At 37.6% G+C, this 24,950-nt stretch overlaps 1 protein-coding gene across 1 annotated transcript in view; it reads left to right on the top strand.

Annotated features, from left to right (window-relative positions):
• Positions 1-24,950, top strand: part of ANKAR (ankyrin and armadillo repeat containing) — a 50,658-nt gene that overhangs the window by 5,726 nt on the left and 19,982 nt on the right. The window contains exons 4-11 of the mRNA XM_033112336.1: positions 507-610; positions 5,496-5,676; positions 6,794-7,013; positions 12,469-12,670; positions 15,331-15,539; positions 18,245-18,349; positions 19,680-19,921; positions 24,098-24,266. Of these exons, the coding sequence (XP_032968227.1) occupies positions 507-610; positions 5,496-5,676; positions 6,794-7,013; positions 12,469-12,670; positions 15,331-15,539; positions 18,245-18,349; positions 19,680-19,921; positions 24,098-24,266 (1,432 nt within the window). The remainder of the gene's footprint in view (positions 1-506; positions 611-5,495; positions 5,677-6,793; positions 7,014-12,468; positions 12,671-15,330; positions 15,540-18,244; positions 18,350-19,679; positions 19,922-24,097; positions 24,267-24,950) is intronic.

The following is a 24,950-nucleotide window of genomic DNA, read 5'->3' as shown; positions in this document are numbered from 1 at the left end:
TGTAACAAACATAAATTAAGTGCAAACTATATCTAATGTACTATGTTAGATATCAGAGAGATAAAATGACAAATAAGCTAGGTACAACTATCATCCTTACAGAATTTACAGACCTCTAATGGACCATAGTTGCCCTAGAATCCTTAACCAAAGAGTGCAGTAGAAATCCCTGAACATACACTAAATATTCTTCCATTTTCATCAAACATTAGTGTTAGAACAGAGATCCTCTAGAGTTTAGAAACAATAATTCTTCACCTGGAATTTAGTATAAATATTATACATTTCAACTGTCATTGCTTTTCTATCTTCTCTATATTTTCTTTCCTTTTGTATTTTTTCCTCACTCCCAAAGGAGGGGTCAAATACATGCCACGATTATTAAGGTCTGATGGGATATTATATTAAAAATTTGTCATTTACATGTATAAAATTTCATCTAAAAGAAATCATAATTATTTAGATTTGTTTAAAGATATATTTTAGTAATGTAACTCATGTTTTAGAACAATGTAGAAAAAATACGGGAATGCGCTACCAATACATTTGTAGAAGATTCCGGATTCAAAGAATATTACTCAATACCAGTCATGGAATTTAATGGAAAAAGGTAAGGAACTTTCAGTAATTATTCACAGTAGCCACAAGTAGTTGAAAGTTAGCAGAAAACAAAGTGTAAAAATGCAAAGACTAACTTAAAACCTTAGGATGGCAATCCTAAACAGTAATAATCCCTATGAATGACATATGGATTAAGTGAAGTATTAAATGTTATATTTATTACTTTGTATACTTTGATACATTCTGTTTGATAATCCTTAGAAATGGTAATTAGTTCTTTTAATTAACACAATGGTTAAATGGGGATGAAGGTGGGTATCAAATCCTTTGGGCCCACTGAAAAGCAGTGGACTCAGCACACCCTTTTTTATTTCCATAAGGAATATGGTTTAACATCCTCTTCCTCTGCTGGGCCTCATTATGCTTGTCATCTTTTGAAGCAGTATGTTTGCTAGGGTCTTCTATATGTTGTGTTCTTGGATTTTCACATCTTGGACTCTGAAGTTTGGAAATAGGGGCAATAGTGCTCAAAGGAAACAGTTAGGTTGGAGGTACAGACTTGAGCTTTAAACGCATATAGGAGGTTTTTGTTGTTATGTTGTCGTTTTCCCTTAAAGGCATGGAAGTAGTTGAGAGGATACGGCCAAGTCTGGAACTCTGGAGAATAACAGCTTTTAAAGGGTGTGGGAAGAAGCAAAGGAGAGCAGAAGAGACTGAGAAGGAACGATACAAGTAAAGAAAGACCAAGAAAGTATGATAGTTTGGAGGCCAAATGGGGAGAATTTTAAGAATATGGAAATAATTAAAAGCATTAAATTCAACAGAATACAAGGCCAAGTCAATTTAAGACTGAAAAGAGACCTCTAAATTTGGCAAAGACTTGGTAAAAAATTTTAATTGTGGTCACAAAAGACTATGTGTATTGAGTTGAAAGGTAAATTTGGGGAGAGTTCATGGGATGTGAAGAAGTAAAGACAGATTATCGATTTCTTTCAAGACGCTTGGCAGTGAGGAAATAGAAATAAGGCAGAGGGAGAAATAGGATAAAGGATCGGTTGAGCTTTGCACTGACTACTGTCTGGATGCACACACGGTACTAGAGCTGAAGTCAAAGACCATGGCTAATGACCTCCATGATTTTGAAGGTAATTACGTAGCAGATGTCATGCCTCTGGAATGGACAGTTGATGTGCTTCTGACTGGAAGAGGAATCTCTTGCTCAGCCACCCAACTCTTGTTGACATACTCCATGTACGATCCTTGCCAAGCTAAATAGTATCCTGGAGGCACCTCTGAATCAAACTTTATTCTCCCAGGTTCTCCCAAGTTCCAGTGTCTGGCTGGGCACTAATGATTCTGGGTTTGCAGGGAAGCAGCTGGGATGAAAGCTGTAGGTGGTGAGAAGTTGTGGGTGAACGAGTCTGGTTGGCATACAGACACTGCCATTGCACCTTCAAGTATGTAATCATATTGTTGCAACGGGATGTTATGGTGGAATTGTTTCTCTAGTTTCTGACTAACGCACAGCATTTGGTCATCAGTGTTGGTGAACTGTAGATAGATGGATTGGAATTTGTAGGCTTTTAAGACCACCATAAGCTTGTTTTCCGACCCAGCCAGCATGGAGTAAAAGTAAAAACCACAAGTTTTTATTTTTTTTATTTATTTTATTTATTATCAGTATTTATTTTATAAATTTATTTATTTTATTTATTATCAGTATTTATTTTATAAATACTGAGTGAGTAACACTCAGTATTTTCCTGACTCCTATGTCAATTACTAGAGAACCTTCATGTCCCTATAAGATCCACCCCCACACAATTATTGCTAGGATTCCCATATGCCCGTGAACCAACACTCTCGGGTACTCTGAGAGACCTTCAGTGTCCTCCCTTCCTGCTTGAGCTCCTTGTAATGATCCACTGATGGGCCCCTAGAGTCCAACAGGCCCCATGCAGGAAATTCAACAGAATGCTCTTGTCTGTGACACTGCCGCTCCTGGTTGTGAAGCTGGTGTCACCTCTGGGGCTGGCTCCTTTGCATGCCTACTAAGTAGCAGGCACCAATTGTTGAGGCATGTTGAAGCCAATCCAATGAAGTAAGGAGAATTTCTATTCCACTTTTATTGGTTTCAAAGAAGTGCTGCCTGCAACCTCTAATACTTTGGTGCAAAAATCACTGTTTCAGTAGTTTTGCTTATACTTGTTTCTTTCTATGACATAGCGATCATTCTACGTTGGTGCTGGACCAGGGAATAATCTGAGTGATGGAAAACATGGCATCTCAAAATCTCCCGTTTTCTTTGATTTTCAGGGCATTGTTCTTGGACCAAACTCATGTATCTTGATATTCTCTTTCCTCAGAATGATTTGATTTCATAGGACACTCCTAGTCCCTATGAAAATAGGATCAGTGTCATTGGCCCTCTAGTCATGCCTGGACACATCTGAATCCTAGATTCATTTTTGGCCCAGGTGAGGTTCTCCCACCGTACCAGCATCAAAAAATAGGCCTTGCAGTAAGATTCGCAGGACTTGGCAGTCCATAAAAGTAGAACTCATGAATTGTTAAGAAGGCAATGACTGGGACAATCAGATGATTAGATACCGGTACTAAAATGTCCTATTTTGGAGAGAGCATACCAACATCATGTTACTGCTGTGGATGTGAGAAGGCAGGTCAGAAATCAATGCAATGTGATAGCGGTGCGTCTCGGGGAAGTGGTGTTAGAAGCTCATCACCACAGTCCCTAAGCTGGGTATAGATCCTCAGGTTGAAGAATAGGGAGGGAGTTATTTTCAAAATGAGGCTCCCCTATTTTCCCTGTTGATGATTACACTTAAGGTTTTGAGTAAAAACACTGGTATGCCACTATGCGGTACTTGGATGAGGGTTTCCTCATAGCACTGGCCTTCTGGGCTTTTTGTGCTTCTAGTAATCATCTCCGTGTGGGCTGGTGCTGCTGGCCTACAGCTCAGGTTGTATATCCAACGTTGGTGGGGGCAGACTTTCTCCTGGTAGAAAGACCTTCACCACCACTTGCTTCTCCTGTTTATAAGATAGGACAGCCTCCTGTGGGTTGTAGATACTTGATTTGTATTGGATGAGTAAACTGAATTTCTAGAAGCAATCTGCCCACCTTCCCTTGGTATTTGTTAAGTTTGTAAAGTCTGCTTTATTGCTTGAGCAGTGATCTAAGAGTGTATCACCAAGTGCCAGGGCCCCAGAGGTAGTCAGCATCTTCTGATCCCATAGTCGTTCTCACACCCAGAGCCTGCTCCCTGGAGAAGTCCGTGATAAGACGGAGGTTGCTGGCACTGGGATTCTACTAGTAGAATGATGTAGAGCTGGGCCACTCAGGGACCAAGGCCATTCTCAGTGTGATCCCTTAGCCTAGGTCTCTGAAGGCAGTCTTGTGGGACTTGGGTTGTCTGTTTGTGGCGTCCACTCTTAGCAGTGTGTCTAATACCAAGGGAAGGTAGCTGTTTTCTCCTAGAAATGTGGTTTAGTCATCCAATAAGATTCAAACATCCAGGTCAGATCCATATAGCTCCTTAAGGCCTCAGAGCATATCACCACTGTAATTTGAAAGCCTTCAAATCTGAGAAGGATTCAGAATACCTGCTCCTTGGTTTTTGAAGGCTGAAGTCTAATAAGTTAGGCAAGGCCCCACTCATGAAGGTGGCACCTCCATAAGTCAGTGCCCACACACAAAGTGACAGGTCCCACCACCTGGATTGGTACTGTACCAGCAAAGTGTGGGTGAAGACAGCATTTAGTTTATATTCTCGTGTTCTCGTTTCCTTTTGTTAGAGAGGATGGTAGATAGGAAGAATGACAACCTCAAATAAACGTGAACAGGTCCACAGACATGCCTCCATCCATGTAAAGATCTATTATATTCAGAAAACTTGGAGTGAAGTAAAGGTCAAGGAAGAAAAGGTATTAGCCTCTGACTAGTTCATAACAGATTGTGTCCCTAAGACCTTCCTTTAGCTGACCCACAGGGCCCAGTGAGTCCTCCTCAGCTTGTGGGCAAGGAGTTTTCTTAGCTTAGAGAGTCACTGATTCACTTCCCTGAAAATTAGTGCAATGGAGCAAACGTCTCAGCACCCTTAGGAGAACTGGCAGTCCCTGAGCAGCAGAGTGAAGAGCCATTGAGGGGGTGACCACTGTCAAGAATACTGTATTTACAGCCATAAATATTTGCATTTAGAGCAGAAACCCAGGTAATCTTAAGAGGCTTCTGTTGGCAGAGGTAGAGTCAGCAGCTGAAATCTGGGCATGGGAAAATGTACCTCATGGGCAGAAGTGAAGGACCACAATTTTTTTTTTTTTTTTTTTTTTTTTAACCTGTGATGATAAGCAACCCTAGGGAACAGAGTCACTCAGAATGTCACTTTCCCATTCCCGTGTGATAGGGGACTGGGGCTGTGCCTGCCTACATCTTAAGGACCTTGTGGGTTAGGGGTTTCTCTAGTCCACTGCTGCAGTGAGTAAAGGTCATGGAGCCGTGCCCCAAAGCATCATTCTAGGTCAGATTCAAGGTAAACTCTTGAGAATGAAAATTTCGACATAGCTAGATTAAAAGAGTTAATATATAAATTTGTAAGAGCAGGGTAAGCAGATGGTTAAAAGGTAAATCTAAAATTCCTTCAGCCAGAGTTAGGGCTTCGAGTGAGTTAGGCAGTGTCCCTCGTCACTGAAGGACAGAATCAATTAGAAGGGCCAATATGGAGAAGATATTTGGTATAGAAAGACTTGATTAATAACACTTGATAATCATGTTATTAAAATATTTACAATCAAGTACAATTTAAATGGTATTTTTGTATTTGTTATAAAAAATAAAGTTTTGCCAACATAGAAAAAAGTAGCACATCACTTCAAAGTCAGAAAAAATTATCTTAAAAAAAATTTTTTTTTAATAGATACTATGTGATCTATTTTGAACTTGAAACTTTCTATCAGCAACTACATAAGACCCAGTGGTGGGGAGCCATAAATGAAATAATGAACAACCTGAGACCCAAAAGACTTCCACTGACAGACGTTCAATTACGTGAACAATTTAAGAAAAAATTTGGTTTCAAAAAAGCTATGAAATGCAAGGTATTTCAGTGATTACCACATAATTTAGCGTAAGAAGTTATATATTATAGATAAGTTTATATCTCAAATTTTTATCTATGGATAAATAATAGGTTAAATAAAGGCTTCAATATCAAATAAAAATTCCACATTTTAGCACTTGAAAAGTTATACAATTCTAAATTATAAGTTTCTGGCAGGGTTACAAAACTACCTGTTAGTGAATGGGATTGTGATTAATCTTAATAATTGCTAATATTTACTGAATGACTACTTTGTATGCCAGGCATTATTATAAATCCTTTCAACAAACTCTGTCAAGGAACTGGTATTGTTATCATTCCTATTTTACAAATAAGAAATTTGAGGTGCAGCAAGTTAAGGATCTTTCCCAAATCACATAGCTCATAAATAGCAGAACAGGGGCTTCGGTCCTGGGAACCAAACCTAAGAAGTAAACCTAACATCACAAATCAAATCTTCACATCTGCTTCAACAAGCCTTGACTTATAGCTTCTGGACCTGATAAATTAAGTGGTGAGCTCACTAATTTCAAAGAGTACACTGGTACTTATTTACCACATATTTGTTTAAATGCCCATAAATTTTATAAGTTAATAACATAATAGTTTAGTTTTAAAATATCACATGATCAGAATGTCTCAAAGAAAAGGGTGACATTTTCACTTCTCCATTTTGAGATCTAGAGCAAAGAATACAAACTATTTCTGCAGCAATATATTTCAAGTTTCTAGACTTCTAAATTAGAGCTATCTTCTTAAATCATAGAAAGAACCCAGTGATCTCCCTTTGTTTTTAAAGTACATCGAAAGATACATGTCTACTCTATTTTAATTGTCTCCAAAGAAGAAGGAACTGCAACTTCTTTCTTAAAACAGGGAGAGAAAAAAATAACTTCCTAAATATATTTTTTTGAATTCTTGGTGTTTCTCGATAGCTCTAACAACTTCAATCATTCCCCACTGAGACATTTTCTAAATGGATCATGTGAAAATTCTACTGAAATTGAGCACCAGTTATGTGATTATATTAAGATGTTTCATTGTCTTTTTTCCCCCTTAATCAAACTTTAGGTGTATTTTGAAAATCCTAATTCTGGCTTTCTTCATAATTTTAGAGTATCCCATTTGGTATGAAGTCTGCTGTTGAAAGAGGATTATCTGCTGTTTTCCACACATTTAGCCGTAAAACCTCCAGCTCGACGATCAATGTTTCAGACGAGGCCGGCTATGCTATTTTCCATCATGCAGCTCTGCACAACAGAGTTTCTATTATATGCCAGCTGTGCAACGCTAACTTCAATGTCAATCAGAGACGCTTCATTATGTTTAGCCAAGGTATCATCAAGTTTTGAATCTAAAACGTTTTTCTTTTACTTACCCCTATTCAGCATTAAGAATGCGTGTTGGTTTTAGAGCAAGGTTAAAATTTGGTACTGTTACCTAGAGCAAATTTGAGGGTTTTGTTTCATTTATCTCAGAGGGGCTCCTTTTAGTTTTCTAAGTATCACTTATTGCCCCCTTATCTGCGGTTATTTATTTATTTACTGTGTCTCCCTCACTTGAATATAAGCTCCATAAAGGGCAAGGAGTTGGTTTCCTTTGTCTGCCATGGTATCCTAGTGCCCAGAGAAAGGTCTAGCACTGGTAGGTGCTCAGGAAATAATGGTTGAATGAATGCATGGATAGATGGATCAATGCAAGGTAGCATTTGATAATCACTGGCGTAATTAATATACAGTGATGTGCTATAAAAATTCAGAGAAAGGGGAGATAAATAGAGATTCTAGCAGAACATTCATTTCTTATCCCAGGGTTCTCAACCACAGGATAGTTTCTTCATATTACCTAAACTTAAATTGTATTTAATAACAAAAATTTCCCCTATAATAATATTTTTTAGGATTAATGACCCCTTTAAGGCTATCCTCGTTTAAACTTTAAAGAGCATTTTTTTCCTGATTATTAGATATACATACTCATTTATGTATTCTTTGGAATATATTTAACCATTATAAAAATAATAAAGTTGAAAATAAATGTGGAGATCCTCCATAGCTGAAGAGAGAAATAGAGATAAAGTGTCAGGAATGGCTGATACAACAATATTGGCAATAAAAAAGGGTTATTTTATATTTTAACTAGCTATCTTAATAAACTGTTAAATTTTCACACACCAAAACAAAATGTTCTTATATTTTAATATTAAGATGCTTCTATTCCTCTATTAAAATATTCATACAGAATGAACTTAGTTAAAGTGGAGCACAAATTCAGTCAAATGTAAATGCAATGGGGAACTATCATTTAAAGATGTGTTATATTTTAAGTTTTTTTTGGTGTAAAAAAAATCTTTGGTAAATTAAAGCCTCTCATTCATCCTGTGACTACTTACATTGGCTGAGAATTGAGTAAATTTTGAAGTATGCAAAAATGTGTAACTTTGGTGGCAATGTCTATTATTACTTAGCCAACACAAAAATGCCTCAACTGTGAGTTTTGCCCAGCCACTTGAGAGGCAGTGTTTCTAGGTCTTCTCTGACATAACCTCAGGTTCACGCAACATGTCCAGATGTCTTGACCAAAAGTTATAACCAATCTTATTTGATGTAATCCTGCCATCTGTATCTAAACACAGTCCTTTTGTTCTTATCAATATGATTCTATTTTGGCTAATTTTGGAAACTCCTATATATTAATAATCGTACTTCTCTATGTGTGTTCCCTTTTAAAACAGATTCATCAAAAATGGATGTGAAAAAAGAAAGAAACGGTAAGATATAAGTAAAATATTTGGCGCATTTTTAAATATTACTGCATATATTAAAACGTGTAATGTATAATCTCCAAAATGCTCTGTCTCATGAGAATGTCACCTAATGATGTTTTGTTTACATTTTGAAGTATAAATTTTTCTACCTATGGTTATTTATTCATATTTCTCTTAAGTTTGTTTTTTTTCTTTCTCTCTTTTCTTTTTAACTGAAATTTGCAGTCACCTCTACATATTTCTATAGAGTCAGGCCCTAAAGGGGTTTTTATGCCCTAAAAAAATAAACAAACCAATCCAGTTAATATTTAGATATGCTGCCATCTAGTGACAAATAATCTATGAGATCTGACGTATGAGTCACTTCTGACTGAGATGAGAGACTTAAGGATTGGATATAGAGAAAAGAGAAAAAAATTTAAAGCTTATACATTCTATCTCTATATCTAAGAAGCTATACCTTTATAGTCTACATAAGATAATTCAAGGATGGCTTATTTTTAAAGAAACCATTTACAGAGACCTGAATTTTGTAAGGAAAGGGCAGTAGTTATTCAAAGTAGCCACTTTGCTTTGTTGGAGGAACAAAGCTAACCTGAAATGACCTCAGAGAGGGGAGAATAAGTATCAGAGAGAATAAGTATCCTGACCTCATTCTCCTTCCTCCTCCAGGGTTGCCCACTGGCAGATACTGATAAGAAGCCAAAGGACAGGGGTTGCTAAATCTGCCAGGACAGAGCACAGGGTGGGTGGTAAAGGGAGGTGAGGGGGCCTGTAGGGGAAAAAAAGAAAGTTTATCAGCCCCACCGACACTGTAAGAATTTGCAGTTGAGTAACAATTGTGCACTTCCTGCATTATTGCGCGCTCTCTCTCTCTCTCTCTCTCTCTCTGTTTTCTTTCTCTTTTCTAAGTATCACTTATGACTACCATGTATTATAATATTAGTTTGTTTATTGTGTCTCCCTCACTTGAATATAAATTCCATAAAGGGCAAAGGTTTGGTTTACATTGCTATGGTACCCCAGCGCCAAGAAGAAAGCCTGGCATTAGTAGGTGCTCAGGAAATAGTTGTTGAATGAATGCATAAATGGATGAATGCAGGGTAGCATTTGACAATCACTGGCATAACTAACACACAGTGATGTACTATAGAAACTAACAGAAAAAGGAGATAAATATGGCTTTCAAGCCACCAAAGAACATTTATTCCCTAGGCCAGTGTTCACAACCAGAGAATAGTTTCTTCATACTACATAAACCCCTCCAGAACTGCTCTGACTCGAGTATGTCTTTGGAGTGTTTCTCATCCTGAGCACTGTTGATATGGGGAGCTGCATAGTCCTTTGTTGTGGGGTGCTGTCTTGTACACTATAGAAAGTTTAGTAGAGTCCCTGGCCTCTACCCACTAAATGTCAGTAACAACCCTCACCCCAGTTGTGACAAGCAGATGTGTGTGTGTGGGGAGGGCACTTTATCCCACTGTTCTGGGATAAATTTTTAAGTACCAAGGAATCAGCCAGAGATCTTTTTAAAATGCAGAATTTGAGTTACAGGGCCTGAGTGAGAGCCAAGATTCTGCATTTCTATTAAGCACACTTTAAAGAAATCAGAGGGAGATATAAGAATAGTACTTCTTCCATCAGGCTGAGCTGAAATACTGTTTGGAGGGAGGTAGAGAGAAGAGGGAGAGGGTCAGTGGGGAGGCTGGGGTGGTTTTTTTTTTTAAAAAAAAAAACGATCTTTAGTTCATTTTGATACGTTTCTTCTGCTAAGAGCAACCTATTGCTTTCTCTCTGGTTGAAATGAGCCAGCATCTTCTAAAGTCCTGTGATTAGGCCTAGTCTTTCCAGGAGCCTGTGTTCCTGGACTCTGAACCTCACATGTGCTTGTGAATGAGGATGGCTGGAGGGGGCTCCCCTACCCCAGGCCAGTTAGGCTCTGATAAAACCTCTACAGGATAGGCTCTGGTAAAATAGTTTTTCCTTAGGGCAGGCCTTGGTAAGACAAACAGAGAGTGTGCTCTGGTGTGTTTCAAAATGGTTCCTTTCCGCTCCCTGGCCAGAAGCATGAGGGGATGTTCTCTGATATGCACTGTGAGGACGTGGCTTTTCTAGAGGTAAAACTCAGTAAAGTGTGGGGTCTGACTGGGTCCCCCTGGGGTTTTTAACTCTCAGACTGGTCCACGCTGAGCTGCCAGCAATTTCTCACTTGTAGTTCAGGTTTTCCTTCCCCAGCACTGGTTGCTGTGTGGGTTTCTGCCCTTGGGTTTCTGCTTCAGTAAGTTGTGATTTTCTGAACCTGCCTCTCTCTCCCTCCAATTTAGGGGCAGCATATTTGCTCTGTAACCTCACTTTTGCGGCTGATCTAAGAATTGTTGAGTTTTCAGTTTGTTCAGCTTTTTACTTGCCGTTAGAATGGAGTGGTGACTTTTAAGCTCCTTCCATGCTGGACGAGAATCCTAGCAGTAGCTTTAAATAGATAGATTTGGGTCCAGTGCTATAGATAATCCAGGCCAGGATGTAAAGCTTAGATTGCTAAGGCAGACAGGAGGCCATTGGAAGTTTCTGAGTTGGGAGGAAAATTTATTTTTGCTTTTTTTCCAGAAATGAATAGGAGTTAGCTTGACCCTGGTCAGGAAAGTGTTGTTTGGGAGAAGGAAGCTTTCAAACAGCAGGAGCAGCCCAAGGTGATTGGATAATTCATCATCCAAATGAGGGAGACTTGAACATGGAAGAGGCACTATTAGTCATTGTGCTGAGGCAACAGGCATAGACCAGTCCTTCCCTGGGCAACCTGGGGTGTGTGGCCTGCCACCCGACATCTGATGAGCTACTAGACAGCCTAACGGAAGAGAAGGTGTGTATGTTGTGTGCACTTGGGTAGTGTTTATGTGGGTAGTTGGTGGCTCAAGTTAAGTTGGAGCCAGTGGATCGTTTTCCTGTATTCGTGATCAGATGACCTTGAGAAGCCACTGAAGAGTTTTAAGCAAGGAGGTAAAAAGATCACACTTACGTTTCGAAAAAATGGATTGGGGAAGGGCAAGAACAAGACAGGGATATCAGGTGGGAGGTAATGATGGCTTGGAGAAGGCTGGTGGTGGCAGTAAGATGAGTTCTAGAGATAGGTTCCAGAGATACTTAGAATGGGTGATGGACTGGTTCTGGAGATGAAATGAGAGGGGGGTGCCAAGGAGTCTTCCAGGTTTCTGCTTTGTAGAACTGGCTGGATGATGATATCCTTCACTGATTTAGGGGACAGTGAATGAGGACCAGGTTTGGAGAGAAAGATAGGAGTTCATTTTGAATATGTTAAGTTTGAGGTGGTGTGTGGAGATGCCTACTGAGATGTTGGAAATATACAGATATGGAGTTTGGAGAAGAAACAGATCTAAAGAGTCATCAACTTATAGGTGGTAAGTGAAGCCACTGAGAAGACAATAAGGACCAAGACAGAGCCTTAAAACTCATTGAGGCATCAGGACAATGAGATGGTCCCAAAGGGGACTGCAAAGGGATAGCCAACAAGGTAGGAGAAAAATGCATGATGTCACAAAAGACAAGGAAAGAAACTATTTTAAAGAGAAAGAAGTGGTCAATTTACTGTTGAGAGGTCAGTAAAATGAGAATTGGAAAAAAAAACTAGATTTACTGACATAGAGGCCTTTTGAGGGAATTTTTTTCCTCAAAGGTTCTTATCTCCTACTACAAAATACTTAAATCAGGTAAAAAATAATTTAAACAAGAAATAGCTTATTTTATCACAAGACTCACGCATTGACTTAATTTTTGAAATATCTAATATTTTCAATGTTATTTATTCTTAATTTATAAAGAAGTATTGATTTTTAATGGTCAGACATCACAAGTTAAATAAAGAATATAGACTTGCCTAAATTAATCCTTTTAGTGCTTGTCTTGGAGCTTCTATATCCCATAACACTAAGCTCTGGTTGGATATCAAAAAGGCATGTTTTTAGGAATATTAGATCTTTGACCACTGAAGTAATTGTCCATCCATTCTAGGTCCTACACCTCTACACCTGGCCGCGCAAGCTTGCTCACTAGAAACAGCCATCTGCCTACTCTGTTTCAAAGCTGATTACACACTTTCTGAAAAAAGAGGCTGGATGCCAATTCACTTTGCTGCTTTCTATGACAATATCTGCATCATCATTATTCTCTGTAGGAAGGATCCTAGTTTGCTCGAAGCTGAGGCAACAGCTGAGTAAGTTACTAAGCATTTGTAAAAATATGAATTTCTGCTTTCATGGCTTGCCTGAAGCACTGACACTAAAAGAAATGGTTGGTGTGATTGATTTGAAAGTCTGTGTAAGGCTTACTCTGTTGTCATTTCTACTCACTATCTTCTCCTACCACTTATCTTTAGAATTTTAAAGGCAGAACTTCTATTTACCTATGCATGTTGTCTGGGAGAATAAGAAGTAAGCCCTAGGAAGTTTGTCCTAGCCTTTTCCCAATGGTATGGCTCTACAGACTAGTTTATCAGGTTAACAACTTAGTGCCCTGGAAGAAATCTGAGACTAGGGAGGAGAAAGTTGCTCTAAATTGGAACCTACACACCCCAGGGGCAGTCCAAAGGCTCCATACCACAGTGAATAGGCTTTGGATAACAGCAGAAATATCTAGTGGTATCCAGAAGAAAAACACATTAAAAAGAAGAAGATAACTTTGAAACGGCAAAACAGCCCAAACAGTCTTTTTTTTGTTTGTTTGTTTGTTTGTTTGTTTATGAAAGCTGCCTCTCAGCCATCTTCAATGTGCTACAATCCAAACAGTCTTTTATTTCACTAGTTAGCTGAAGACCAATCTTTTGGGTGGAGGTATAACTTCTCCTAAGGGTACATTCTTGGCTGGTAATCAAAAGACCAGGTTATTGTTTTGAATCTCTGAACATGATTTAGACATAGTTTCACTCAGCTATTTCTGGGTCTTCCAATAACCTGTTTATTATTACTCAGTGAAGAAATTAATCCTCCTTCTAGGTGAAGACAGAGATGCGTGTGGAGAAAGCTTTCAGGAAACCAGGATCTCTGCCTAATAGATTGATTGTCTAACTAATAGATTCTGGAAAGAGCCATGGAATGTGGAGGTCTGAGTTCAGCTCCTGGTTCTGTCACATTCTGACATTGTGTCTTTGGACAAAATGGGGCTAAAAGACTGGGTAGATTGTAAAAGGTCAAACAATTGGATATCAGAGGTAGAAGTAAGAAGCTGTCTGTGAATGTAAGGAAGAAGCGAAGGATCAGTAGCACAGTTACCATGGCTGAGATCTCCTCTGTGGAGCTAATAGAGTGTGGCCATGCTGGCGTGTGTGCATGACTGGGGAGCACCAATGAAGCTATGACAAGGAACTAAGGGATCAGAACATACATGGTAATCAGCATGGATAATGAAGTCACTTACAATAGGAGGGGCATGTCGGTGAGGCAACGCCTGGGCCAGCATGTGGGAGAGGACCCTCCTGGGCCGGGCAGGGGCAATGGCATATGGAACTGGACAGGGTAATGTAATCTGATAGCATAGTTTTAAAATGAGGAGAAGCAGAGTGATGGTGTTCGAAATAAAAGTCACCTTTATTCTGCCATTGCGTAGGAGAAAGAAAGCAACGGAGAGCAGTCTTGTTAGACTCGAAAAGGGAGAAAGTGAAGATGTTTACTCATAAAGGGCAAGAGATTCCCCAGGGCCTGGGACTAGAGGAGAGGCTTGGGGCCAGCTGGACAGGGGTGAGAGTTCAAGAACAGGCAGCAAGAGATAGGAGTTTCATGAAGAGATGAGGGCATGGGTAAAAGGATTCAAAAAAATAATGCCTGAGGCGATGTGATGTGGTGAAGCGGGGAGAGAGGAACTGCGTGTGCAGACTGTGCCGAGCCCTCATTCATCCCTCACGCAGCGCTGCCAGCTGGTGGTTCTTCCCCTCGTCCTTTCACAGATGAAGAGAGGAACCCAGTTTGCTTAGAGTCACACTGCTAATCAGTAGATCTACTAGTTAAGATACAGTTGAAGCTGCTGTGACAGAGATGCCCCCAAATATTTGTAGTTTAAATGAGATAAACACGTGGTTCTTTGTCATGAAGTCTGGGATCATGGCCGAGGGCTAGCGTAATGGCTTGGCAGTATGAGGGACCCAGACTTCCTCTTGATGCTTCTTCTTATGTGGTTCCCTATCCTGGTACAAAATGGCAACTCCTGCTTTCATTATTATACCTGTATTCTAGCCATGAAAAGAAAGAGAGGAAAAGTAACTGCACTCCTTTTCTCTTTAGGGAGTTGTCCAGGTAACTTGTACTCATATCACATTGGCCATACCTACCCATAAGGGAAGCTGGAAATGTCACATTTGGCTGGATAGTCATGTGCCCAACCAAAAGAGCTTCACCCTCTAAATAAAAAGCAGATAATGGGTTTTTGAGAAAAACTGTTAGTTTCTGCCACAGTGAGGAAGCTGGGATTTGAGAACTGGATATGAAGTATAAAGAAATAGGTTGGAAGTCTACCTGAGTCTCAGTTTCATCATTTGTAAAATGGGCTGATAATACTTGCCTTGCTTTTCCCTTCACTCATAGAGTGGTTGTAAGGATGAGATGAGATAGTGTATTCTAAGAACTTTGTGCATTATCAACTCCTGAACAAATTATAAGGCATGATAATGAATGTGGGAGGGAGAGTAGGGACAAAAACTAAGGATAGCCAAGGCAGGGGAGGTAAATTTATTTATGTGTGGACTATACAAAACAATAACATATAAGAAAGAGAAGGTGATGGTATAAATCAGACTTCCTCCAATAGCAATTTGGATAGTTGCTAATGAGTAAATTTGAAACTATATGTGCACTCAATTATTATAATATGTTCCTTGATTTTTAGGAATCAGTGTACTCCACTTTTACTTGCTGCCACTTCAGGAGCACTGGATACTATAAAGTACCTATTTTCTCTTGGTGCGAACTGGAGAAAAACAGATGTTAAAGGAAATAATATAATTCACTTATCAGTGCTAACCTTTCACACAGAGGTTCTCAAATATATAATAGAGATAAATATTCCTGAGCTCCCAGTTTGGAAAACTTTGGTAGGTGAGTATAGAACACATAATCACTTTATAAATAAATGTTTTGACTATTGTTCAGTTTAATTATTGATACTGAATATGAAATAGAGAAATTAAAATGCAGTAATACAAGCATCATATTTTAAACATTTAAAAATCATGAAATAAATATGTTTGAGTTAAAACCAGAAATACAAACTGAACTATATTGTTGTTTGTGTAAAAGTAGTTTTATTTCTAAATTAAAATCAAAGATAAATAGCCCAAACAGACTACATTTTACATAATTATATTTATTTTTATTTTCCAACTATCTCCAAAAGTCAAACCATCATCATCTTCATCAAAAAAGCAACGTAAAAAGAAACAAAAGGAAAGAGGGAGGAAATTAAATTCTGAGAGTGGGAAAAGATTCCCTCCAATTTATTCCTCACTTCTTAATTTTAGAGACAGATTCAGGGAAATTTTTCCTCACATTCTGATAAACGTTTTGTGAAAAATTCTGATCAAGATTTTTGTCCAAATTTATATTCAATCTAGTCAGAGATATTATAAGGGTCAGGGTTACCAGTCCAATTGAATGTACACATTTAGTTTCACTCCTTCCCGAGACCCCACTAAAATTACATGGAGATTAAGTTAAAGTAACACCGTTAGCAGGAGCAGTGAACAAGCATTCAAGAGAAAACAGGAAAGGATACAGAAGAAACAAAATAAAATATTGGAAACAGGCAAGTCTTAGGACTTAGTCAACCAGAAAAATCATTCCGAGCCAAGAGTGGGAAAACAGAGACTTTCTGAGACTTGCACCATAAATCCTCACACACTCAAGAACTGGCAGTGTCAGCCAGGAGTGCTCTCTGCAGAGGCTCACCAGGAAACACCTCAAGCTACTAAGGTGGGAATTCTCCCCAATAAATAGGAAACTGGGAGTCTGACCCAAGAGAAAAGCAAAGGGAATTTCAAAGATGACAGCAAAGAGAAGTCCCAGAATGGAAAATGTGTACCCAGGCCAAAGGGAAGATGTGGGAGGCATTACCAGTAGGTACAAAGAAAGCTAAGCAGATGAAATAAAAAAAGAAAATTATTACCTCCAGGAAAAACAAAAGTAAAAAAGGAGACACAACTGTAGTGCACCACAATGCTTAGCTTTGAGTACTGTCTGTATGGCTGTCAGAATGGGGAAGGGGACACAGAGGAAATGGCAGAGCAGTGTGGAAAGAGCTAGTTTCTCATCTGCCATAACACGAAGTCAATCAATGATGTCTAAAATTGATATAGCAAAAGGTAACTGTGTGTATAAATAGTTAGAAATATGGAGATATGTAAATCACAGAGTATAGATAGAGAAAGAGTCCACGGTGGTTACATCTGGAGAGAGAAACTCAGAAGAGTGGAGAGGGTGAGGTAAGGAACCACTCCACTACATTTTGCTATAGGCCTTTTAGGAACATTTAACTCTGAATCATGAGGGTGTATTACTTTAATAAAATAAAAGCTAAAGCAAAAAAATGAAACAAATTGGAGATGAGAATGGATATTGTTCCGAACAACCCACTGTAGGACGGGAAAAGACACAATTATGATTTTCAAACCCATTCTACTGATTCAAGAAGTCTGAATACTTGGTTTCAAAATGGGCTCAATACCTGATTTTGAAATTTACTTGGGTCTTGGGAACACATTCCAATTATATCAGCCCCAAGAGATACTGGAAAGTGTTTACAATGTTAATATACGTGTGCATCTTTATCATTATATTTTAGTCTTTTTAGGAGTAACTAAGAAGACCATTCTGTTGCTTTTAATAGACTAATACATTTGAAATACTCACCTCAATCATAGAATAGTATTCCTAACAGGAATAGCCTAATGGCCCAAACAGTTCTCTGACAGCCACTCCTTCCCACAGCGATTGTTGGGACGTCCTGATAATGATGCAAACACAATAACCAGTGAGCATCTAGCCACTGTTGCTTTGCTCTGAGCTCTGGAGTAGCTCTCCCTCCTTATACTGTCCATTTCCACTATGAATGAAAGAAGAATCGTCAGAGTTTATTATAAGTCTCCAGGATTAGCTCTTGGAGTGGAAGCTGAATTTTAAAAGAAAGAGCCTGGGGTGATCTAGCCAAGGTAGGAATTAGGGTCAGATTGATTATTTCAGGGGCTGGGAATAAAGAGATGAGGCAAGGATACTTCTATGTGTTTTTTCTTGCACCATAGACATTGTTTGGAAGCATGTAATTTGTATTATCTCCTGTCTGGAGTATGAATTCATTCTTCCTCAAACTCAGGAAATATACAAAGCCTCAATATGATTTAATGGACATTAAATTTTTATTGGCAATAATGTAGTTTACTCTATGCCATCCTTGAAAACCCATGTTCAAATTTTATTCAACAACTGATATCAGGCCACTGAGGTGTACTATTTTCCAAGTAAATTTGAACCACGTGATCAGCCCATCTAAGCCATTCAGACCAAAGATAAAGAATTTTTCGATTTTCTATACTAATTATATAAATTATAAACCTCAGAGATCATGGGCATATACAATATATTTAGTATCTCGCAGAATGCCACACACAGAGGGAATTTAATGAATGCAGTTGGTAGTGATGGTGATAATCTCAACTCATGGCTTCACTTGGCCTGACAGAAACAGAAACAATCGTTCCATTCCTTTGTGGAAAATTACAACGTGTACTTTTCTGTTGACTACTTACCAGAAATGTTGCAGTGTGAAAGCTGTAAACGAAGGATGATGGCCATCATGTCCTTAGAAGTAATTTGCTTAGCAAAGGATGAATACTGGCAATATATTTTGGATGCAGGTGCTGTGAAATTTATTAACTATTTTTTGCTTATGTTGTTATATGCAGAGCTACATTATATTCAGCCAATCACTTTAAAACTTTTTAGTTGACTTTAAATTTCTATTTTTCTTTTTTCTAAGGTTACTTCCTTTATTTGACAACCTTGTCTTTTATTTCTAATAGGATCAAAAAACCACGTAAATCCCATTTCTCTAAAAATTTGCAAACTTAAAAATGATATTAAATTACTTGACGATACTACTTCTTATATTGACTACTTTCATTTGGAAATGATCTCTATTCTGTATTTACACAATTTATTTTGAAAATAAAAAAATAGTTTTTGTGGTGTGTAGCAGCAGACCTGGGTTCGTAAGTAGCTCTGCATTTAGAACTTAGGCTAATTGCTCATCATCTCTTAGCCTAGCTTCCTCACTAATAAAACGGTCCCTACTTCATCAGGTTGTTTTGAGAACAGCACTGTCCAATATAACTTTCTGAAATGATGGACATATTCTATCTTCACTGTCCAATATGGTAGCCACGAACTCTAATGTGAATATTGAACACACATGAGATACTCCTTATATATTTGTTGAATGAATGAATGAATGAAAAAATTATTATAGGTAGTCCCCTAATGTGTTCCTAAAAACATGTACAAAAGCTCTATATCCAAAAAGTAAACCATAGTTAAATAAGTCATGAGGGAGAGTACATTTCAGATGTATAAATAAATAAAGCCCTAATTATACCTGTTATATTTTCTAGCATTTTCTGTGTGCTCTATAATGTGCTCTTTTCTTTCACATTGAAGCCAGATTTTCTATTTTCACCATGCCCAATGATTTTCATCTTTGAACCAATTATAATCAATGAGGCCAAGTTTGCTTTTTATTAGATTCAGCACTTTCTTTTTATTTTTCAGTTGCTTTTATAAAATATGGGTAAAATATAATAAAATGCTCAAATAACTACACAAACACTGCCACACAAATTTGATTCAATAAACAAAGAGAACCGTACCATATGATAGCTTTTGAATTTGACAATAATCTTAGCAAAAATTCAGTGTTTCAAAGGTGGCTTAGGGTAACCAATATGAAATGTATGATTGTGTGCTGTGTGAAAATCACATGTATGAATAATGAGAGCTCCCTATACTGTAGACAGGACATCAAAGTGCATTCATGTAGTTTCAAGTGATAATTTTATAAATATTTTATAGAATTATTTTCTAATTGTTTATATGGCAATGCCCACAAACATTATTTAAATCCTATCATGATAAATTGACTACAAATGATTACAATACTTCATGTTTTTTTCCTTGATCTCTTCATTGCAGGCACCATTCCTACCTTAATCAGTCTATTAAAAAGTTCCAAAATCAAATTACAGTGCAAAACAGTTGGGTTATTGAGTAATATCTCAACCCATGCGAATGTAGTGCATGCTATAGTAGAGGCAGGAGGCATTCCAGTTCTGATCAACCTACTGGTTTCCGATGAACCAGAACTACACTCTCGCTGTGCCGTCATTCTATACGATATTGCTCGACTTGAAAACAAGGATGTTATTGCCAATTATGTAAGTTCTTTTCATAGAACATCATTTTGACCGACAGAAATTCCCTTATATAGAAGCTAGAAATATACATCTCCATGTTATTATGCAGTGGCAAAACTCTCAAGAGAAGAGTCCCAGTCTCGGTGAGGACAGCAAAGAACAAACCTGCCAAATCCCATGTGTGCCCAAAGTAAACAAGAGCGAGATAGTATCAGAGCAAGCAAGGCAAAGGGCGTGAGCTACCGCCAAGGTGCCCGGCTCCTGTGTCCCCAAGTCTCACAAGGTGACACAGTGGGCCCAGATGGATGCTACCCACACATTGGGTTTGTGTCACATCTAAAGAAACTGGAGCTTAAGAAATCTATCATTTTGTTAGCGATCAGTAAATAAGCCTGTTCTTTGTCTGGAGGGGAGATGTTACCATACCTTACAAGATTGCTAGTTACATTAAATCCTGAAGAATGGCCCAGTGAAAGAGCTGTTATAATCTCGATATACCCACACAATACAGGTAGGCGTCCAAGAGACCTAAGGTGGACAGGTTCTCAACAAAAATATCTGGTCAAACCATCACCCGGGGAAACAAGGAAAGCAGGCCAAGTGACTGTTTAGCTCTAGGGGATGTGGTTGCTTCTTGCTGTTTATGACAAGATATTACAAGAAACATTACCATTTTAGCTATTTCCATTCTGCTAGAGAAATGCAGTCTAATTGCGTACCAGAATTAGAAGAAATTATTTTTTGTCAACACCAAGTAATCTTTGTCATGGTGTATTTCCTTAAACTAAACCCACCTTATTATGTCTGTTAATGCTTTATTTCAGATCTTTTAATAGGTATTTATGACTAATATTATTTTTATAGTTTTCTTCGGATGATGCTTCTTCATTATGGATTGTCATTTACCATTATAAAATGTATCCTTTTTATCAAGTGTAATACTTGAGCCCTGAATTCTATCTTGTCCAAAAATATGTTTGTGATCTGTTTTCTTTGTGCTCTCATGTTTAATTTGGCTTTTGCCATCCTTCTCTTTTTTTTCTATTTCTTGTTGGGTTGTTATCAGTAATCTGGAAAATATATTAGGAATATAGAAACTCCCAGGCCCACCTTCAGAGTTAGTCAGTCAGTCTTACTCGTTTAGACCTTATAATCTCAGTAATTTGAGAATTATTCAGAATTAGAATAAATGTGTCCCTTGTGTGTAGTATATTTCGTTTTTGCTTTGTCACTTTTTAGTGAGTATAACTCATTTATTGATGTGACATGTTTAATCTTAGTTCTGTCATATTTTATTAATCATTCTTAATCTTCTATATAATCAGTGTTTTCTTTCTCTCTTTTTTTCTTCTGTATCTTTAACATCTAGGACTTACACATCAACAATCAACATTAGTTACCTATTTTTCCCGGGACTTGGTGTAACTTTTCAACATGTACATTCATTTTCTTTATTTTTGGAATGTTTTCTTGAATTCATGTTTTTAAATACTACATTTCTATAATATTCTTTTAGTTTATTTATATAACAGGTACTTTTAGAGAGTTTATTACATAGCAGATATTATTGTGCATGCTGGGGTTATAGCAGTGAACAAAATAAAACAAAAAAAAATCCCAGCTTTCAGGGGGTAACAAGACAATAAACAAAGCAAGTAAGCCAAATATATAGTATGTTATATTAGATGAGAAAGGGTGTTAAGGAGGAAAATAAAGCAGGAAAAAGGGAGAGGGGAACTTGGTGAAAAATAGTTCACTGAGAATTTGGCCTTTGAGTACAGACCTAAAGTAGATGAAGGAGTGTGTCATGTTTTTCTGTCGGGGAGACCATTGTAGTCAGAGGAAACAAGTGCAAAGTAAATCAAGTGGGAGTGTGTTTGGCACGTTCAAGGAATGGCAAGAGAGCAAAAGTAGCTGAGGAGAAATAGAAGACATTCTTTGCTAGGTGATGGCAGACCACGTGAGGTAGGGCCATGAGGGCAATTGTTAGACATCTTGGCTTTTTACTCCGAGTATGTTAAGCCATTGAATGATTTTGTTCTGGGAAGTTCCATGAAGAAATGTACATCACTCTACCTCTATATTGAAATAGGTGTGCAAGGGTAGAAACAGCAAGACTAAAAAGCTATTGACAAATGATGATGTCTTGAACTAGGTGATAATAGTGGAAATGGTGAGCAATAATCCTATTCTTTGAATGTTGAGTCACTAGGATCTGAGGGAAAGTTGAAAAATCTAGAGCAGGGGTGTCCAAACTTTTCTCAACGTTTTTCCCCAAGGGACATATGTGGTAAAATACACAAACAGCCGGGCCACTCACTTGAGGTGAAGTACATATTGCCTCACCTGGTTTATTTAAGTAAACTAAATATATTTTTGGAATTTGCTGCGGGCCAATAAAAAATGGATTGCGGGCCACAGTTGGCCCACGGGCCGCAGTTTGGACACCCCTGATCTAGAAGGACCATAAAGGAGACTAAGAAGGAACAGCCAATGAGGTAGGAGGAAACCCAAAGAATCAGTTGTCCTATCAGCCAAATGAAGAAACTGTTTCAAAGAAGAGAGAATGATTAATAGTGTCAAATGCTGTTGTAAGATGAAGTAAAAAAAATGATCATTGAATTTATCGATCACTGAATTAGCTTACCACTTCGTTTTGGGAATGCCAATTATTTGTGTATTGTATCACCTTTTCTTGTCTTACATAGCTATCATTTTCTCTCCAGTCCTTTTCCACTCATTGTTTCATTTTACTTTTTCATTTTTCTTTTTCTCTCAATCCTCTCCTCCTTGTCCCTTGCTATACTTTTTAGAATTATTTTTGTGTGGATTGCAATTTGGCTCTTATATCTTTCCATATCTTTCCTAAGGTTTACTGGCTCTTGTTTCATCTTCCCCTGTCTCAAAAAAATCTTCTTTGAGCTCTGGGGTCTCTCATTTACACTCTTGTTTTATAGAAGTGATTGCCTCATTTTATTTTATTTTTTCATTGATAATAATATACCGTTTTTGGTTACTTTATCTACTTCGTGGCAATATTGTTCTGATGAGCATTCTTTACCTGTCATAAATTTTTCATATTTTTTTTTTTTATTTGGATAGATCCTGTTCCAGCTTTTGATCATTACTCATCTTTGAGTTACGTTCTTTCTGGCTCGACTATTTGCAAGAAGTATATGTCGGAAAGGGCACAGACCCATGTTCTAAGCTAGCAAGAATATGACTTACGCCATAGGGATGTGTTCATGAATCTTTCAGTTTTACTTTTCCCTAGCCAACAGAGACTGGTGGAGAGTATCTCACAACATAGATTCTATTTTTTCCACAATGTGAAGTCTATCTCTTTCTTTTTACCTCATCAATAGATTACTTCTTCCAAACATACCTTGTTGATATGATTCTTTGTTCATCCTTGCTTTCCTTGCTTTTTGAAACTTTATGCCAAATTGATCTAGAAATAGGCCTGCTGCCATCCTGCATACCCATTCCTATTGTTCCAGACAGGAAATTGTGTGTTTCTTTCTATGCTCCTCAAGGTAGAGACACCCATTTTAGAAAACTGCTCTGCCAGCATTTCCTGTGGCCAGTGGCCATGGAAGATCTCTCTCATCCCTGTTGACAAATCATACACATTTATTATGATTCAACATTATAGATGTCACTTAGCTTTATTGAAAATGCGATTATATTTCTGTTTCTTATCTTCCTTAATATTCTTGCATTATTTCTGTTAATAGAGAGAAATGCCATCTTTACTCCATTAAAAATTAGGAAATTATATTCATATTTAAACATATTTTATGTTGCATTAATATAACTACTAATTACAAGTGCAATGTCTACAATGGCAAATATTTCCAAATGGGCACTGTATTCAATTGATCTTACTCAGTTGCTTTACCTTTTAGATAATTATTAAATGTTACAGTGAACTTGCAGCCTCAATTTATTTTGGTATAGAGGAGACTATTTTAAAATATATAGAATATTTACCTTCATGTTGAAGCATACGATATTCTCAAAGTTGTATTAACTGTCATCTAATACCATAGCAGTAGACACATTTGTTTATGGGCAATTGTTCTCTCATAAGTAAGCAAGTATTTACGGCAGGATTATAGGCTTGTGTTTCTAAATAAAAATTGCATACATCTCAAATAAATTCAATTGTAATTAACTTTTTTTGTTTATGTTTAGGATGGAATCCCATCTCTGATAAATCTCTTAAAATTAGACATAGAAAATGTGCTAGTAAATGTAATGCACTGTATACGAGTAATATGTATAGGAAATGAAAAAAATCAAAGAGCAGTGAAAGACCATAAAGGCATCCCATATCTTATCACATTTCTGAGTTCTGATTCAGGTGAGCTTCTATTTATGTATTATTTTAAAGTGACCAGATATGTTACGTGAAGCAAACACAGGTTTGGAAATGTCTTCTATGAACAGATGTCCTGGATTTATCTTAGAATGAATCTAGACACATGTATATAACCTAAGTATCCTGCACACTTAAATTTAAACTGCTGGGTTTATAATGGGATTTGACTCTCAAAGCTATAATTTTTAAAAAATATTCCATTAGATAATACAGTTAGTAGGCCCAGGGACTCAAGTAAATGTGTCTTTGTGTGAATAACACATATTTTGATCATTGGAAGCTATTTTTCAAGTTACAATAAGTCTTCAGATTTGCTGTTAATGTTTGATATCAAAATTCAAGGTCATCCAGTCATTAGGCTAAGTATCAGACTCAGAAGTGCATATCAGCACCAAGAACACCAGAACCTAGGAGAGAGTTTCTGCAGCCACTGCAAACGGTCTCTTAGGTTCTGTAAGAATTCTCTCATTACAATGAGTGAGCATACACATAACAGTTTAATCTTCAAATTTGTGGGGATAAAAAATTGGGGAAAAGCTTGTCTGTTTTTCTTCCTGTTCAGTTTATCATCTTTCTGTTCTAGTACTCTAAGAATAAATACAGAATAAACATATTGGTCATAATGTAAGACAATGCTATGGATAATAGGATTATTGCAGAGGGCTT

The sequence above is a fragment of the Rhinolophus ferrumequinum genome, chromosome 8, assembly GCF_004115265.2.
Source record: "Rhinolophus ferrumequinum isolate MPI-CBG mRhiFer1 chromosome 8, mRhiFer1_v1.p, whole genome shotgun sequence".
Lineage (NCBI taxonomy): Eukaryota > Metazoa > Chordata > Mammalia > Chiroptera > Rhinolophidae > Rhinolophus > Rhinolophus ferrumequinum.
This window is presented reverse-complemented; position numbering and strand designations above follow the sequence as displayed.